The sequence below is a fragment of the Microtus ochrogaster genome, linkage group LG2, assembly GCF_000317375.1.
Source record: "Microtus ochrogaster isolate Prairie Vole_2 linkage group LG2, MicOch1.0, whole genome shotgun sequence".
NCBI classification, from domain to species: domain Eukaryota; kingdom Metazoa; phylum Chordata; class Mammalia; order Rodentia; family Cricetidae; genus Microtus; species Microtus ochrogaster.
Window position 1 is genome coordinate 22299198 of NC_022028.1, and position 16943 is coordinate 22316140.

At 43.4% G+C, this 16943-nt stretch overlaps 1 protein-coding gene across 1 annotated transcript in view; it reads left to right on the forward strand.

Annotated features, from left to right (window-relative positions):
• Positions 1–16943, forward strand: part of Vwa3b (von Willebrand factor A domain containing 3B) — a 175432-nt gene that overhangs the window by 109274 nt on the left and 49215 nt on the right. The window contains exons 14-17 of the mRNA XM_026785438.1: positions 1717–1896; positions 8631–8761; positions 10923–11080; positions 16459–16572. Of these exons, the coding sequence (XP_026641239.1) occupies positions 1717–1896; positions 8631–8761; positions 10923–11080; positions 16459–16572 (583 nt within the window). The remainder of the gene's footprint in view (positions 1–1716; positions 1897–8630; positions 8762–10922; positions 11081–16458; positions 16573–16943) is intronic.

Here is a 16943-nt window from a genome sequence, read left to right on the forward strand (position 1 = left end):
TTTGGCTAGTAAGCCAGCTGACGGTCAGAGGAAATTATGAGTAAGCATGGGCTCAAGGCTAGAGCTAAATAGACTGAGGATGTGTGTGAGGATGTGTGTGAGCTTACAGAAGCTCAGTCTCTGGGGACCATTTAAACAGACGCCTCCTCAGGGAAGGCCGGCTAGCTCTGAGTACAGTCCCCTCTTGTTCAGCACCCTTTCCCCCAGGGCTTCATGGGAAGAGAATGAGGCAAGGTTAAAGGGTGAAGGGCAAGAACCACAGGTAGAAGATGTAAGTGGTCGAAGGATGATCAGAGAGGAATTTGTAACACCGAGAATAGAAGGCAGTGTCCTGGGACGGCTGGGGACAGTCTCTGAAGGCACTAGTTGGGCTGTAATGGGGAGAAAATGGCAGGGGAATTCTTTCCTGGGAGGTAAGCAATGGTACTGCTAGTTGATGGTGGTCAAGAGGCGATCTCTGTCATCCTCCAGAGGAGTAGGTCCTCTGCCGGCACTCCTGTTCTCTGGTTTGACCACCCGAGAACTTGGTGACATAGGGAAACCTAACCGTACAGAGCCTCAGTTTCTCCACCATGAAATGGAGGTGCTGGCTATGTGTCACTTGGAGGGAAAACTGGGGAAAGGCTGTATCACAGGCAAATGGCAGCCGACTGAGAGCTTCCTTTGCAGGGGTGAGAAATCCAGCTGTAGCCGGCCTAGTTCTACAGTGACCCGCATGTGTGTCTCAGAGAGCAGGTTCTCTTGTTTTCACACTCCATCTTCGAATATATGCTCCATCCTCGTGGTCACAGCTGCTCCAGGGAGAGAGTCGTTTCCCAGGAATGGAGAAGGACGTTAGACTCCTGTCTGTCTTTCTATTGAGAAAGGGAATCTCTCCCTGAGAACTTCTAGGTCTCATTAGTCAGAGCTGGGTGGTTTGGCTACTCCTAACTGTAAATGGTAGATTTTACTGTCTTATTATTGATGATTTTTGTGCCTTTTTTTTTTTAGCTGACAATATTACTATCATGGAAAGAAACCCAGTGTTTTTATAGCTTAAAATGACAAGAGGAATGGATAGTAGTGGGGGGTGGTCATTCTTTCCAAAGCTACCCCACAAGATGCTCGGAAGGAGTAACTGGTGGTTTTAAGGAGGAGCTGGGAACTTAAGCCCTAAATGAAGTCCCCAGTGCATGGACAGACATCTAACAAAGGGGTCTTCCTTACTTATCTCTCTCTCTCTCTCTCTCTCTCTATCTCTGACAAGCAAATTGCCCACAACATGGCAAAAGCTGAAATTACTCTTTTGGTAGAGATGTTTGGAATCCAAACTGGGAAACCGGGCACCCACTGTGTGGGATCCCAGTGACCAGGATGTACATGGGGCTCCATCCTAGTGCTCTTTGTAATCCAGACCACAGCCCAGCTGTCATGGCCTCCATGCGTAGGTATGTTTCAGGTTGAGGTGATTCTGTTAGACAAACGTTTTTCCTAAGTTCCTTTTCCTACCACAGAGTGAGAGCTCAGAGGGCCAAGACCATGGCCTTTGGGTCCCCATGATTTTTAGTAGGCTGTTTACATATGGAAGTGAACTAACACATAGACAAAGGGTCGCTCACCGTGTAAGCAATTCCAGTCTCAGAATCTGACTGCCTGTGGCAAATGCTAAGACTGTGTCATGTGATACCATTTTCTTTCTCTTCTACCCTTCCCCATTTCCCCTATTTGTCATTTCAGCCACCAGAAATGGTGATGGACCACGTCAAACTTTTCCAGAATATTCCTATCTATGCCATCTCCTTCAATTACAACGATGAGGTTGCGAATGAGTTCTTGAAGGAGCTAGCCTCTGTGACCGGAGGAGAGTTCCGCTCTTATAATTTTGGCTGCAAGGATCTCATCCCCCAGGATATTCAGGTGGGAACTTGGTGCACTGAGGAAGATGGTTCATGCATTCATTTGAGTCTCAGAGATCAGGGGCAGCCCCCAATTTGGGAAAACGGCAGCCATATACAAAACCATTAAGCAGCTGGTACATTGAGATGCACCAGTGTTTCTCCAAATGTGGCCCAAGGATCTCAGGATACTTGTGATTGGAAGGAGCTGTGCTCTGAGTTCCCCCAAGGCTGGGAATAGTGATGCGTTGGTCAGAGAGAATGGGAAACCCCGTCCTCCCGTAGGTACTTGTAGAGTACATAAAATGGCCATGCTCCCTTAGTAGAAGTCTGAAGGACAAGGCTTGGAAGGATGAAACTGTTTCCAAGTAACTTAACTGCATGTATTATAGAACAACTCCCCCAGATGATAATAATAGGGAAACCAAAATATCTACATTGTCTGAAAAACAATCAAATATTATCAGGCATACAGAACAGCAGGAAAACATCTACCCATAATGAAAGGGGAAAAGCAATGTAGCTAATGTGTGTGTGTGTGTGTGTGTGTGTGTGTGTGTGTGTGTGTGTGTGTGTGTGTGTGTGTGAAGCTGTACTGATGCAGACAGCATGGCTTTGGTGGAGGAACAGCTGCATAGACCATTAGAACAGTTGCAGGAATACCCAGCAAGCCCCTCCTGACTGCTTTTAGACAGAGGCTCAGAACAGTTCAGAGAAGGAAAGATCACCTTTTCGACAAAGAATGGGAACAGCTGACCAACCACAGGCAAAATGAGGAACCTCAACCTAAATGCTGGTCTTCGTGCGCATATAGATAGATTAGATCATGCGCATGCAAAGTAGACCATGGGCTTGAATATAAAACACAAAATTATAAAAGTTCTAGAAAGAAGCTAGGCCTTGTGACACAGGCCTATAATCACAGCTTCTCAGAGGCTGAACCAGGGGGACCAGAAGTTCCAGATTTGCCTGGGTTATGTTTAGTCCAAGACCACTGTGCTGCTAGGATTTTTCTGTTTGTTTTTGTTGTGTTTTTATGCCAACTCCACGTAATTCAGAGTCATCTGGGAAGAGGAAACCAAACGTTCTTCCCAGATGGAAGGGATTGCCTCCATCAGATTGACCTACGGGCAAACATTTTCTTGATCAATGATGAATGTGGGAGGACCCAGCTCACTGTGGGTAGTGCCACTCCTGGGCAGGTGGACTTAGGAGACATAAGAAAGCAGGCTGAAGCCAGGCAGTGGTGGCACACGCCTTTAATCCCAGAACTCAGGAGGCAGAGGCAGGCGGGTCTCTGTAAATTCGAGACCAACTTGGTCTACAAGAGCTAGTTCCAGGACAGGCTCCAAAGCTACAGAGAAACTGTCATGAAAAACAAAACAAAACAAAAAACAAAGAAAGGAAGGAAGGAAGGAAGGAAGGAAGGAAGGAAGGAAGGAAGGAAGGAAGGAAGGAAGGAAGGAGGTTGTACAAGTCAGAGATAGGAAGCCAGCAAGCAGGGTTCCTCCATGGCCTCTGCCTCCAGGTTCTTACTTAAGTCCTGCCCTGATTCCCCTCAATGAAGGACAGTGACCTATAAGACGAAATAAACCCTTCTGACCTAAGTTTTATCACTGCAACAGAAAGCAAACTAGAATAGTCAGCCCGGGAAATTTAACGAGACCTTTAAGAAAAGCTGAAGAGGGTCTGGGGAGGCAGAAGTCAGTGGTAGAGCGCTTGCCTAGCATGGACAATATCCTGGGTTCAATTCCCAGGGCCATAGAAACAAAGAGTCCACTTAGAAAACCTGCAGAACACATGCAGACATGCTACCAAAGAGGCCCCGTGGGTGTGCTGAATAAGTATGCAGAGGGGCTGGGTGTCACCCGCCTTGGAGGAACACAAGCTGAACTCTGGGCATTGCCATGCCATGTCTATCCGAGTGCTGACAAGATGAGCAACCAGGCCACTAGCTCATTGTTGGTGGGAGTGCAAAATCCAGACACACTGTAAAGCAGTCTGCCATTTCTATAAATGCAAAATATTTAATTACCGTATGACCTTGTCTTTGATCTACCAGGCATGCATTTCAGAGAATGAAAGCTTATATTCATATAAAGTGTAAGTAGCCCTCTATCTTCAGGGGAAAAAAAAAGAGTTCATAGTTAAATGGGTTCCTCAAAGGTGACTCCAGAAGACTTCACTGCTGAGCTGTATCAGACATTTAAGATGAAAGTAATTCATATCAGCTCAAGGGCTGAAGGTACAGATCAGTGGTAGAACATTTGCTTAGCACGTGCAAGGATCTGGGTTGTAGAAAGAGTCTTCTAGAACTTTGAGAAGAGGGAGCCCTTTCCCAACCCTCCTCTAAGACAAACACTGACTGATACAGAAACCTACCTGGAAGCTGATGTTCCTCAGGTGGAAATACACAAAGCTTACAAATGAAACTGAACAAAAGTCAATACATAAAACACCTGACCTACCTGACCGTGCTGGGTTTAGCACAGAAATGCAATGTTAGGGTAGCATTTTAAAAATCAGCATAAACTCACCGTCTCAACACTCTTATTTTTGTTTTTATTGTCTTATTTTACATGGATGAGCATTTTGCCTGTGTGTGTGTCTGTGCACCACATGCGTGACTGGAGCCCTTGGAAGCTGGAGGAGGGCATTGGATCCCCTGGGACTGGATCACAGATGTTTGTTCCTCTGGGAGAGCAGCCAGTGCTCTTAACTGCTGAGCCATCTCCCCAGTCCAATGTTGTTATTTTTATTTATTCTCTGAAAATTTCATACATGTTCACATCCTCCATGATCCCCTTTGAACTCTCCCAGGGCCCACCAACCCACCTCCCTCAGGACTTCATGTCTTTTTAAAAAATATTACTAACTTTCTGAGTCCAATTAGTGCTGACCATGCATAAACAGGGTCATCTATTGGGTCATGAGCAACTGTTAGCAGCCAATAGTTCCTCAGCTTATTAAAGACAAAGCAAAACTCAAGGCTGGAGAGATGACTCGGTGATTAAGAGCACTTGTTTCTCTCCCAGACGACCCAGGTCAGTTCCCAGCAGCCACATGGCAACTGACCACCAACTATAACTCCAGTTTCAGGGGATCACACACCCTCTTCTGGCTTCCACAGGCACCATGTGTGTAGGTGGGTAAAACAATCATACACATAAAAGTTAAGTAAAAATGTAGCCATTTCAGTTTATACACTATAAACTTTTTGCCAGATTCAATGAACATTTCTGTGAGAATTAAATCCTCAAATACCAGGCAAGGTGCAAGGGTGTTTGGTCTGCCACTTTAACACGTCAGAAGCAGAAGGGATGTGAGGCACCAGTGTGGACAGAAGACTCTGCTTATGTTTAGTTAGCATCGTCATCAAGTCCAAAAATACTACGGAATACACAGTGGAGTTATGGAACTAATCATTTTCTTAAGCCAGATTATAAATCATATGATGAAATGTACAAAAACTTTGTTTCTACCTACTAGCAAAGAACAATAGAAATTTTATTTATTTTTTAAATATTTACTTATTAGGTATACTATATTCTGTCTGCATGTATGCCTAAAAGCCAGAAGAGGCACCAGACCTTTTCTACAGGTGGTTGTGAGCCACCATGTGGTTGCTGGGAATTGAACTCAGGACCTTTGGAAGAATAGGCAATGCTCTTAACCTCTGAGCCATCTCTCCAGCCCCTATTTTTTATTTTTTTTAAAGTATTTTTATTGAGCTCTACATTTTTCTTCATTCCCCTCCCTTGTTTTCCCCTCCCCTCCTACCCTCTCCCATGGTTCCCATGCTCCCAATTTACTCAGGAGATTTTGCCTTTTTCTACTTCCCATGTAGATTAGGTCCATGTATGTCTCTCTTAGGGTCCTCTTTGTTTCCTAGGTTCTCTGGAATTGTGAATTGTAGGCTGTTTTTTTTCTTTGTTTTATGTCTAAAAGCCACTTATGAGTGAGTACATATTATATTTGTCTTTTTGGGCCTGGGTTACCTCACTCAATATGATGTTTCTTGCTCCATCCATTTGTCTGCAAATTTCAAGATGTCGTTATTTCTTTCTACTGTGTGCACATTTTTCTTATTTATTCTTCTGTCATGGGGGATTTAGGTTGTTTCCAGTTTCTGGCTATGACAAACAATGCTGCTATGAACATAGTTGAGCACATGTCCTTGTGGCACGATTGAGTATCCTTTGGGTATATACCCAAAAGTGATATTGCTGGGTCTTGAGGGAGGTTGTTTCCTAATTTTCTGAGAAATCGCTATACTGATATCCAAAGCGGCTATACCAGTTTGCACTCCCACCAGCAATGGAGGGGAGTTCCTTTTATCCTCTCCAGCATAAGTTGTCATCAGTGTTTTTGATCTTGGCCATTCTTACAGGTGTAAGGTGGAATCTCAGAGTGAACAATAGACATTTAAAATAGACTTACTGTCAATAGCATCAGAGATTAAAAAAAAGGAGAGAAAGAGGAGGAGGAAAGGAAGGAAGGAAGGGAAAAGAAGGAAAAGTAGAAGGGGGAACAGGAGGAAGAGGAAGTAGTGGTGGTGTGGGGATATGTGAGCATAGTGAAACACTGCCAAGAGGTGCATTCTGAACATGTGTTGGAGGACTTGACAACATTAAACTCTCTATTCTCTTCTAATGGATCTGTTACTCAATACAATCCCAGCCAAAATACAAGCAGGATTTTAATAAAAATTAACACACTGGGGCTTGAATGCATAAGAGTGTATAAGAGTCCCTGTTCTGCAATCATGAGGACCTGAGTTTGAACCACCAGTACCATGTAAAAAGCCAGGGGTTGCTGCAGGCACCTACAACTCTGGCATTACAGGGCAGACACAAGTGGATTCTGAGAGTTTACTGGCCATCAAGCATAATGGAAAGTCAATTCTCTGTTTCATTGAGAGCCTTGTATTCAAGGCAGAAGTCAGAACTCCACGTGCCTGCATCTACACATTCACATGCATCACATACACGCACACACACATGTACACACACTTGCGTGCAGCACATACACATGTACACACATGCATACACATACATATGCACACACATATACACACCCACGCAACACACATGTACACACACATACATATACACATATGCACACACATAAAAACACGCCCACGCACACACACATGTACACACACATACATATACACATAAGCACACACACATAAATACATAAACACACACACACATGTGCCCGGGCACGCACGTGCACACACACACACACAAACACACACACATCAACAAACTGATCTTATGGGTAGGCCAAGGATTTATTATTACCAAAATAACCTTTCTGAAAAACAAAATTGTAGAACAGGGTCTCGTTATGTAGCCCAGGCTGGCCTCAAACTCTTGGTTCTCATACTTTTGGCCTCCCAAGGGCTGAGGTTACAGACACGTGCTACAATGCCAGGCTGAAAAAAAATGTATACATATGTATACATATCTAAAACATATTTAGATAATATGTACATGTTTTAGATAATATATAAAATTGTAATCTGTAGATGAATAAGTTGATCATTTGTAATAAACCAAAAAAACAAGCTTCTCTGGAAAGACTGCCACAATGTTAAAAAAAAATGCTGTAGAGTAGGAGAGAAAGATTTTCAAATTCTATGTCCACTAAATGACTTATGCCCAGAATATTAAAAAATTCTCAAAATTCAATAATGAGGAAACTCAAAATATGGGCTGAATTTTTGAAGAGACATTTTCTCAGAAAGAGTATAGATGGGATCAGGTCATGGGGTGCACACCTGTAACCCCACTCCTGAAGATGCAGTCAGGAGGACCACGAGGTCGACTCTAACCTGGGATATACAGCAAGACCCCGTTTTAGGGAAAAACAAAGCATTAACAAAAGAATATGTGCATGATAAATAACACAAAAGGATGCTCATCCCGACTAGCATCAAGAAATCCACATTGAAATCACAGACACTATTAGGCAAGGGTTAGAATGGGGGAGAGTCATCAGCCAGCCATGCTCTATACTTGCAAAGATCTGGAGGGTCTGGGACTCATACCTTACTGGCAAGGTGATAAACTGAACAGTCATTTTGGGAAACAGTTTGGTAGTTTGTCCCACACAGTGACATCACCATCCACGTGATCTAGTTATCCAAGGCTCCTGTTTACTAAAAGTAATCAGAAGCTTATGTCCACACAAAGGACTCATACACAAGGGTTGCTAGCTTTATCTGCAACAGCCCAAGTCTGGAAAGAGCTCAGCTTCCCATAAGCAAGTGAACGGATACATGTTTATGTTTATTATACAGAAGAAAACTACTTAACTCTAAAATGAATGAATGGGGGGGTCACACTACAATATGAACGAATTTCAAAATAAGTATGAGTGGAGGGAGCTCCCAAGGATCTGAGCATTTATTGTACGATTCCATTTGCAGAAGATTCAAACTCATGTGTAGTGGCAGGATATATTGAGTAATTGCTTGGGAATGAAGGAGAGGGGTTGTGGGAAGGAGACCAGATTTACAAACCGGGGTAGAGTGCTTTGGGGAGGTGGTGGATATGCTTACCACTTTGGTCGTGACAACGTCACAAGTGTGACTGCGTAAATTCTCTTTGTCATAGGTGACTAATAGACCATAAGGTCGGTTGGACATGGGATGGTGAAAGAGCCCATGAGATGCTTTAGGTTTTGCTCGGCCTGATGCGGTCTGTGTCCCACGTGATGGCCCGTGACTGTCCACTTCTCACTCAGCAGGATGAAGACATGAACCTTTTGATCCAGGAGATGCAACAGGGCTACAGCGACCTGGAGAAGATGCAGGAGCTTTACTCTGAGTCCTTAGTCATGGACTGGTGGTACAACGGAGAAAAGGGGGGAGGCTTCAAGTGAGTTGCCAGACCATTTCCCTTGCCTCCCCACTCTGCCTCACCCCTCCCTGCTCTCTCTGCTCCCCCAGCTCCCCATCTAACCCCTTCTCCCCTGCCTGCCCCACTCCCTCCCTGCTCCCTCCACTTCCTCCCTGCTCCCCTCCCCCCATCTGCCCCTCCTGCGCTCCCCTTTCTGAAGGACTTTGGGGAATCTAGTGTAAGAAGCATGTAGTCTAATCATGTCAGGGTATTTTACAGAAAGAGAATGGCCTAGTATCTGGGCTGAGATCACATGTGCACTCTGTATTTTCTATCCAGTATAGATCCCACCACCCCCATCTCGAGCAGTGACAGACAGAGATGGGTGTCTGAAGTGGAGACAGCCCAGGGCTCAACAGCTTGAGGTCTGGGCTTCAGTCTGTGAAGCACTGATAGGCACTTCACTTGCTCTCACACCTCTCCATGCCCCGGATCTGTTTCCTGATCAGGCTGTGGTCGCAGGTTGGGGAGACACCCTTCTTCAGTCTTCCTCCAGCCTGTGCTTCTGCTCCTGGTGGTATCAACAAAACCGCAACTGATCCCAATGCTCAGGAAATGAGTCAGATCTTATTAAAGTGATTTAAGGTTGTTTGTACAGATATTCATGCCCATCCTGCCAGGAAAATAGCTAATAGGGAGATAGCAAGCGGAAAGACTGAAAATACATTTATTAGCCAGATTTTTTTTATTCATCTAAACAAAGTCTTCCAATTAATGAATTAAGCATTAACACAGATATCAAGTTAGGAGAAAAAGAGCCTGTCCTATAGTGGGTTCTCTTAGAAGGAGATTGTGCAGAGCTTTGAGAATTTGGGGAAACACAAATGTGTTTCTAAACTTCACAGATAAACTGACAATCAACTAAGCAATCATCCCTTGAGTATAAGCTAGCTTTTCCCTTCTTTCGGCCAGCACCTTAACTGCCTTCCTTGTTTAAACAAAGAAAACCTTAGACAGAATGACCAGCTGGTGCTAGAACTTGGATTTGGTCTGGTATCTGACTGAGCAGTGACCGCGACAGTTTGTGTTTTCAGTTTCGAGGGCTGGATGGAGTGAGAGACGTCTTACCGCTGCAGCCTTCCCACTTTGGGCAAGGGGCTTAGCTCAAGGAGCCTCTGTTTTCCTGTCTGTAATGTGGGAAAGGGCGGTGATAGGTGGTTGGGTGGATGCCTGTGGTTCACAGTAGGAACCCTGACTTAACAGAGAAAAGAGCAAAAGGTGGTGGCTCAGCCTACAGACTATTGCACTGTTTAGTTAACTGCATTAGGAAAGTGATTTCTCCCACTTAACTATCATCAACCACAGACTACTGTTTTGAAGTTTTCCATTAGAAAAAAAAAACATATCAGCCTCCAAATATTTTTTTTATTTATTTGTTTGTTTGTTTAATACACTGAGGACAAACCTTGCTCCAGGAGAAATGGGTGCATGAGTCCTGGTTCCTTTCTGCTGTGGGGTGCACAGTGTGGATGTTTTCACACAAACACAGGACCACAGGACCCCTACTGTGAGCCCCATGCACCCACATACCTGTGCCGTGGCTGCTCTTTTCAGAGCCCAGACACAAAAGTGTCTGGGCAGAGACTTGAGCTTTTCTGGATCCCTCCTGGTCTCTACAATTGTGTGCTGCCATTTTTGGCTGGCGTGGGAAGTCTAACCTTGCGCAAGAGCTTGGTCAATGATGCTTTGGTTAGAGAATTGGTTTTTCGTAACTGGCGTGTTGACTCACATTTGTCCCCACGGCAGTCCTGTGTAGTCGGTGCACAGATGAAGCTCCTGAGCGATCGGTGACAAAACTGAAGAAACTTAGTGACTTCAGTGAGGTCACACACCTGTGATAGGAGTCACGCTGCCCCACTCAAGGGCTGGACTTGACACTCTCTTGTGTCCATGCACCCAGGAGTATTAATGCTTAGTTTGATAACGGGAAGACTGGGTCTTGATCAATACGTTTATTTTAGCCTGCCCATTATGCTGGCCCTCTTAGTTAAAGGGGCCTCCTTTTGAGAGGGTAGCTCACTTCTTTAAGTTTGCAGTGTTCAGTGTGAATGTATTAATCTGCTTCTCTTTCTTATTAATGGACATTTTCTTTCACCCTCCTTTTTATTGGTCTACTTAAAAAAAAATCTGAATTAAACAGGCATCAAAAGGAAATCTGCTCCATGGTTTCAACCCCAGAAAATTGTGCAAACTCTCAATCGGATGCTGACTCAATGGCTGTTTTGCCCCTAAAAATGTTTAAAGGACCATGGAAAGTTTTGAATGGAAAGACACAGAAAAAGAAACTCCTGCATGCAGGTACTTGTGCCCAGAATGGCGTCACTCTTGGCTGGCTTTCCTCCAGGGAGATGGACTAAAACCAAACCCACATGGGATTTCTTTTAAGACCCTAATTTAAGTGTTGTTTGTTTATTTTGGTGCCTTGCTCATTCCTGGCAAACCCACCACTTCTGAACCTCTTGTGCATGTTTTTTTAATGAATTTTATTAAGACAATTTGCATAATATCATAGCATTACCCTATAGACGTCCTCCCATGGTAACATCTCATAGACAATCACAACCAGTATATTGACACTGGTAAAACCAAAAGGTTTTATTCAGATTTGTCCCAGCTATTCTTGTTTGACTAGGTTTTTATTATATGTGTAGGGATGTAGGGGAATTCCATCACCATGAGGGCCCTATAGGTCTCACCCACACAATTCTGTACCTTCCCCTGGCCTTTGGGAATCACTATGCTTTCTTTCTAAACTGTTACGTTTCAAAATATTTTAGGGACAGAATCACAGAATTGACTGTTTTCTCACTTAGCATGATTTTCTGTAAATGCATAGAAGATTTTACATGTGTGAACAGTTCATTCCTTTGTATTGATGAGTAGTCCAGGTGATGGGTGTGCCACAGTTGCTTTAACCATGCATCTGTTGATTAATCCAAACTACTTCTAAGTTCAGTCTATTATAAATAAAGCCGATTATGAGCATGTGTGTACAAATTCATTGTATCCTTTAGTTTTCATTTATTTAGGATAAATAGCCAAGAGTTTTATTGCCAAATCCCATGGTAATTCACCATTTCGCTGTGAAAAAAATGACCGAACAATTTTTCCAAAACAAACATGCCATTGTGCCTGAATGAGAGACCAGTTATTTTACATTTTCAACAACATAATGTTTTACCATTGTTTTTTTAAATCTCCGTCTTTCTGATGGTCATGCGATAGTTCACAGTGATTTTAGTTTGCTTTTCCATAGTTGCTAGAGGTGTTGATGTCGTCATGCATTTCCTTGTTTCTGCTGTGTGCCAGCTAGTATGCATTTCTAGTGAAATGTCTGCATGCTGAATCTTCAAGTGAGTGTGTGTAAGAGTTCTCATATGTTCTTGATTGATGGAATAGCAGTATCGCAGTGATTTCTTTAACGGTTTTATTCTAAAGACTATTTCAGTTATTCTAAGTCTTGATGTTTTTGTGTGAACTCTCGAATACATTTGTCCATTTCTATTATAAAACTCTCTGGGATTTCTCAGTAATTGCACTAAATGTGTGATTTCATTTGGAAGATCACCCAACTCATAAGCATGGCATTTCTCTCCATTCATTTGGGTCTTCTTTGATGTCTAACAGCAGCATTTTATAATTTTCCACATATCCCATAAAAATATAGTAGCTTGTTTTTGTTGAATCTGTAACTGGGTACTTCACTGAAGTCAGTAGTATGAAGAGTTCTCCTTTGGGTAGATTTCCTATCATGTTCTATATGGTCACACTATGTAAGTAGGGACACTTTTGTATTTCTTTCCATTTTTTTTCTGGCTTCATTTCACTTTCTTACCTCATTTCAGTGACTGGAACCTCTAGTACTATTTTGAATAAAGGTAACAGTGGTTGTCATTTTCTTTTTCCTAGTATTTGGGGGAAACAGTTTTTTCCCAATTAAATATGACTTCAGCTGTGCAGGTTTTCATCTATTCTTTATCAAGCTGGGAATGTGCTCCACTTAACTTTCTGGAAGGTTTTTATTTTTCGTCATGAATGGGTGCTGGATTTTGTTAGGTGCTTTTTCTGTGTCCATTGATATTGATTTTTCTTCTTTGATCTATTGATGGACTGGTTGCATTGTTTGTTTTCAAATATTGAAGGAGCCTTGTATATTTTTTCTAGCTTGCTTTCTGTTGCTGTGTTAAACACTCTGGCCAGGAGGAACTTTGGAGAGGAAAGGGTTTATTTCTGTCTATAGTTGACCACTGAGGGAGCCAAGACAGGAATTCCAGCAGGGACTTGAGGCAAATCCACAGAGGAACACTGCTTGCTGCTTTACCAGGCCCATAGTTAACTAGCCTTCTCACACAGATCAACTGTACAAGGGATGTGTCACCTGTCAACAACGGGCTGGGTCCTCTTACACCAAGCAACAATCAAGACAGCACCCCCCACACACACACACACACTCCCCAACTCCTCCAGGTCAATCTGATCTGAGCAATCCTTCAGTTGAGATTCCCTTTTCGGGTGACCCTAGGCTGTGTCAGGTTGTCAGGTGAAGCTAACTAAGACAACACCTTAAATGTTTCCTAAATGATCTCAGTGTACAACAGTTGTAATCTGTCACTCCAGTTCCTAAAATATTTTGAGGACTTTCTTGCCAAGGTTGACAGAAGTTACTGTTCTGCAGTTTCCTTCCTTCTGAAGTCCTGTTTTCTGAATTTTCATGTCATGCCAACACCATCCTCATCAAATGGGTTGATGTTTTCCTTCTCTTTCTTTCTTGGGAGAAAGTGATGCAATTTCTGCGTGTTGTGTAAGAGTCTCACGAAGCCAATTGGACCCAGGAATCTCTGGGAAGAGATTTTTCATTCTGAGTTTGATTTCTTGTGGTTTTAAGATAGTCTTATCGTGTTTCATCTTGTCTGGTTTTTGGAAATTCCTGATTTTTTTTGAGAATTTGGTCATTTTTTTTTCCTAAATTCTCACATTATAAGGCAAAGTTCTTCATCATATTCTTTCATTGACTTTCAGTTTCTGCAAGATCTATAGTTATGTCCCCCATATCTTGACATCATGATTTGTGTCTATCTTCTCCTTTTGTTTTTACTTAGTCTTATTAGGGAATTTATCAGTTTTTTCTATTTGTTTATTTCCCCTAAGAGAATTTATATTTATTCGTCAAAAATTTTTTTTGGACAGCTTCTTTGAAATTCTCATCAAATAATCTTAATTTCTGATTTCCATTGATGATATTTTGTTGCCTTTTGTTATTCAAGATGTGTTTTGACACAGAAGAGTGAATTTTTAAAAAATATTTATTTTTAATCATGCGTGTGTTGTGTGTGTAGTGCTGTGTGTGTGTGTTGTATCTGTTGTGTATATAGCATATGTGTGTGTATGTGTGTATGTATGTGTGCTAGGTATACTTACATGAGTGTAGATATCCACAGAAGCCAGAAGAGGGTGTCAGATCCCCTGGAGGTGGAGCTTTACAAGCTGTTGTGAGCTCTCTGACATAGGTACTAGGAACTGAACTTGGTCCTGTGCAGGAGCATCGTGGGCTTTTTAAAACTACCCGAGCCACCTCTGCAGCTCTAAGTGATGTTTTTAAATCATACCATGTGCACTCTGCTATGTTAGAGACACTGGATTCTGTTGAGGTCTTTTATTTTGGCATGTTGCCACTGTGTTTGTCAGACATGTTGACTTTGGCCTGTTTTTGTGGGTTGGTTCCAATGATTTAGTAATTCTCATTGCATTTGTGACAGGTTGTGTGTGTGTGTGTCTTCTGATACTGCTGGAGGTGGCAGCAGTGGGCTCTTCAGACCAGAATGCAATGTGTATCTTAGGAGCAGAGTGACTTCTCCCTCTGCTGTCGCGTGGTGTCTCGTGAGTCTAGGTGCGACAAAGCAGTCAGCCCTTGAACCTCATGCGTGTCCTGTCTGCTTGATTTTGATGACACTGTCCAGAGGAAATAGGCTAGGCCTGTGGAAACAAACAGGCTCCATTCCCATCCTTGGCCGATCCTTTGCCACCCTGTCTCTGGTGAGCCTGACTTTTGCTAGACCTGCTAGTATATATTTCTCCTAAGTGTCTTAATGACCTTCTGCCTCTTTCACCGCATCACTTAGACTTCAGATCCTGGATATTGACAGGCAGCCGTGTACTAAATTTAATTTTACCTTAATGTTTAATGCAGAAGAGAAATGGAACATGAGGGGGAGTGGACCGTGTGGGGAGCAGTTACACCACTGCCAAATACAGCTTTTCACTGAGCTCTCTCCTGTGATTCATTGATCTCTTTCCCACATACTCCATTCCCAAGAAAAGGTGTCTTTTTTGTTTTTTTTTTAATTCCTGGCTAAAGAAGCAGCCAAGATAGGCTTCGCCCTCTAGTAACTTAGAAAGCCAATGAGCTTCATACAGCAAGCTCCCTTATCCAGTCATGGAACGCACTGGGGTTACTATTGTGTGTAAAAGAAGAGGAAAGAAAACCTGGCCATTTGAAGATTTCCCACTCATAATCATTCCTGCTATCTTGTGGGGAAGAGCCAGTCCAGGTTGAGAACACAGCAGGGTTCATTCACCAATGCCTACTTGAAGTTGTGGGTCCTTGTACCTCCAACTTGTAAAGAGCACAGAATATATCTACCACCAGTGTGTTTATCAAATGTGCAAAGTAACCAAAATGCCTTGCCATTTGCGCATTATTCCTTAATGCATACAAGTCAATGTCAGTATCTGATAAATGTCGTCCTTTAGTGGCAAGGACCAGCGGAGGGCACAGGGTAATGTAATGTAAATGGCCTGGCGGCAACCGCGATAATCAACATTTGTTAAATGACCTAATAGAGATATCTCGCCCTACACCACACAACTCTTGCAATTATGGATTATGTTGTGTTAACCTAAACACAAAGTTATTCTGGTGGGTTTAGTATGACCACACAAAATCCCTTTAAAAATGGGAGCTTTCTCTGGCTGGTGGCAGAAGAGAAAGTCAGGGAGGGGAATTTCATGCACCGTGCCTGACCTAATGATGGGGGCACACGTGGTAGGCTATATGTACAGCATCTCCAGGGGCTGAAAAAGACCCCTTGCCTGTACAGAAACCTGGACCTCAGCTCTACAACCTCAAGGAACTACATCTCCTCGTTATCTCCCTTCTCCTTCCTCTCCTTCTCTCCTCCCCCTCCTCTTATCTGAATGAGTTTGAAGCAGATTCCTTTTCAACAGGGGAATAGAACTGAAGAATGCAATCGGTATGGCAGGCCATCCTCTGAAAAATGGAAAGCTAAATATGTATGTGTGTGTGTGTGTGTGTGTGTGTGTGTGTGTGTGCGCGCGCATGTGTGTGCGCTTATGGAGGAGACAGGTCACCTTCGGGTGTTCTTTTGCTTTGTTTTCTTGAGGCAGGTTTTTCATTGGCCTGGATCTCTCCCACCAGGCAAGCCCTAAGGAGCTGCCACATGCCCAGTGAGAGGGTGACAGCCCCTCCTGGCATTTTTGCTTTCAAATGGTTTCTGAGGAAGCAAACTCAGGTTTTCGTAAGTGGAGAACAAGCACTTCATTGACTGAGCCAGGTCTCCAGCCTAAAGTCACACCAATTTAACAAAGCAGTTCTATCCAGTCAAACATCTCCTTCCACTCCCAGCCCTCTGTAACCCCTCTCTCTATGGTGTCAACAGAACCGACCAGAACCAGCCTTCTCAGAAGCCACATAGCCACCTCCAAGAGCTGCAGTTACACTAAGGACAGCTCCAGCCCCAGCAGCTGCGTCACCACTGCTCCGAGTGACAGAGGCAAGCTCAAGAGGGTCTCTACCCCAGCAAGCCCCATTCATCTTCTTTTTGCCCACTGTCCGATGCCTGAAAGACACGGGTGGGATCTGTTGGGGGTAGTAAAAAAAAAAAAGGCCCCACTTGAAGTGGTACAGATTCCTCCACAAAGGCTGGCGTGTAAGTCAGGAATACCTACTTAAGTGCACTGCATTTTCCTAGGGCTGGATTTGGGCTACTCGTGTCTGGGTGTTTGGCACACTCGTGGCTGCTCACTCAACTACCATGTCAAAAGAAATGTTTGCTACTGTGTCCTTTAATTCTGAAACTCTTGCCACCCAGTCAACCTCTCTCTGGTTCCAGCTGTCAAACTTGTAAGGCTAAGTATGAGGAAG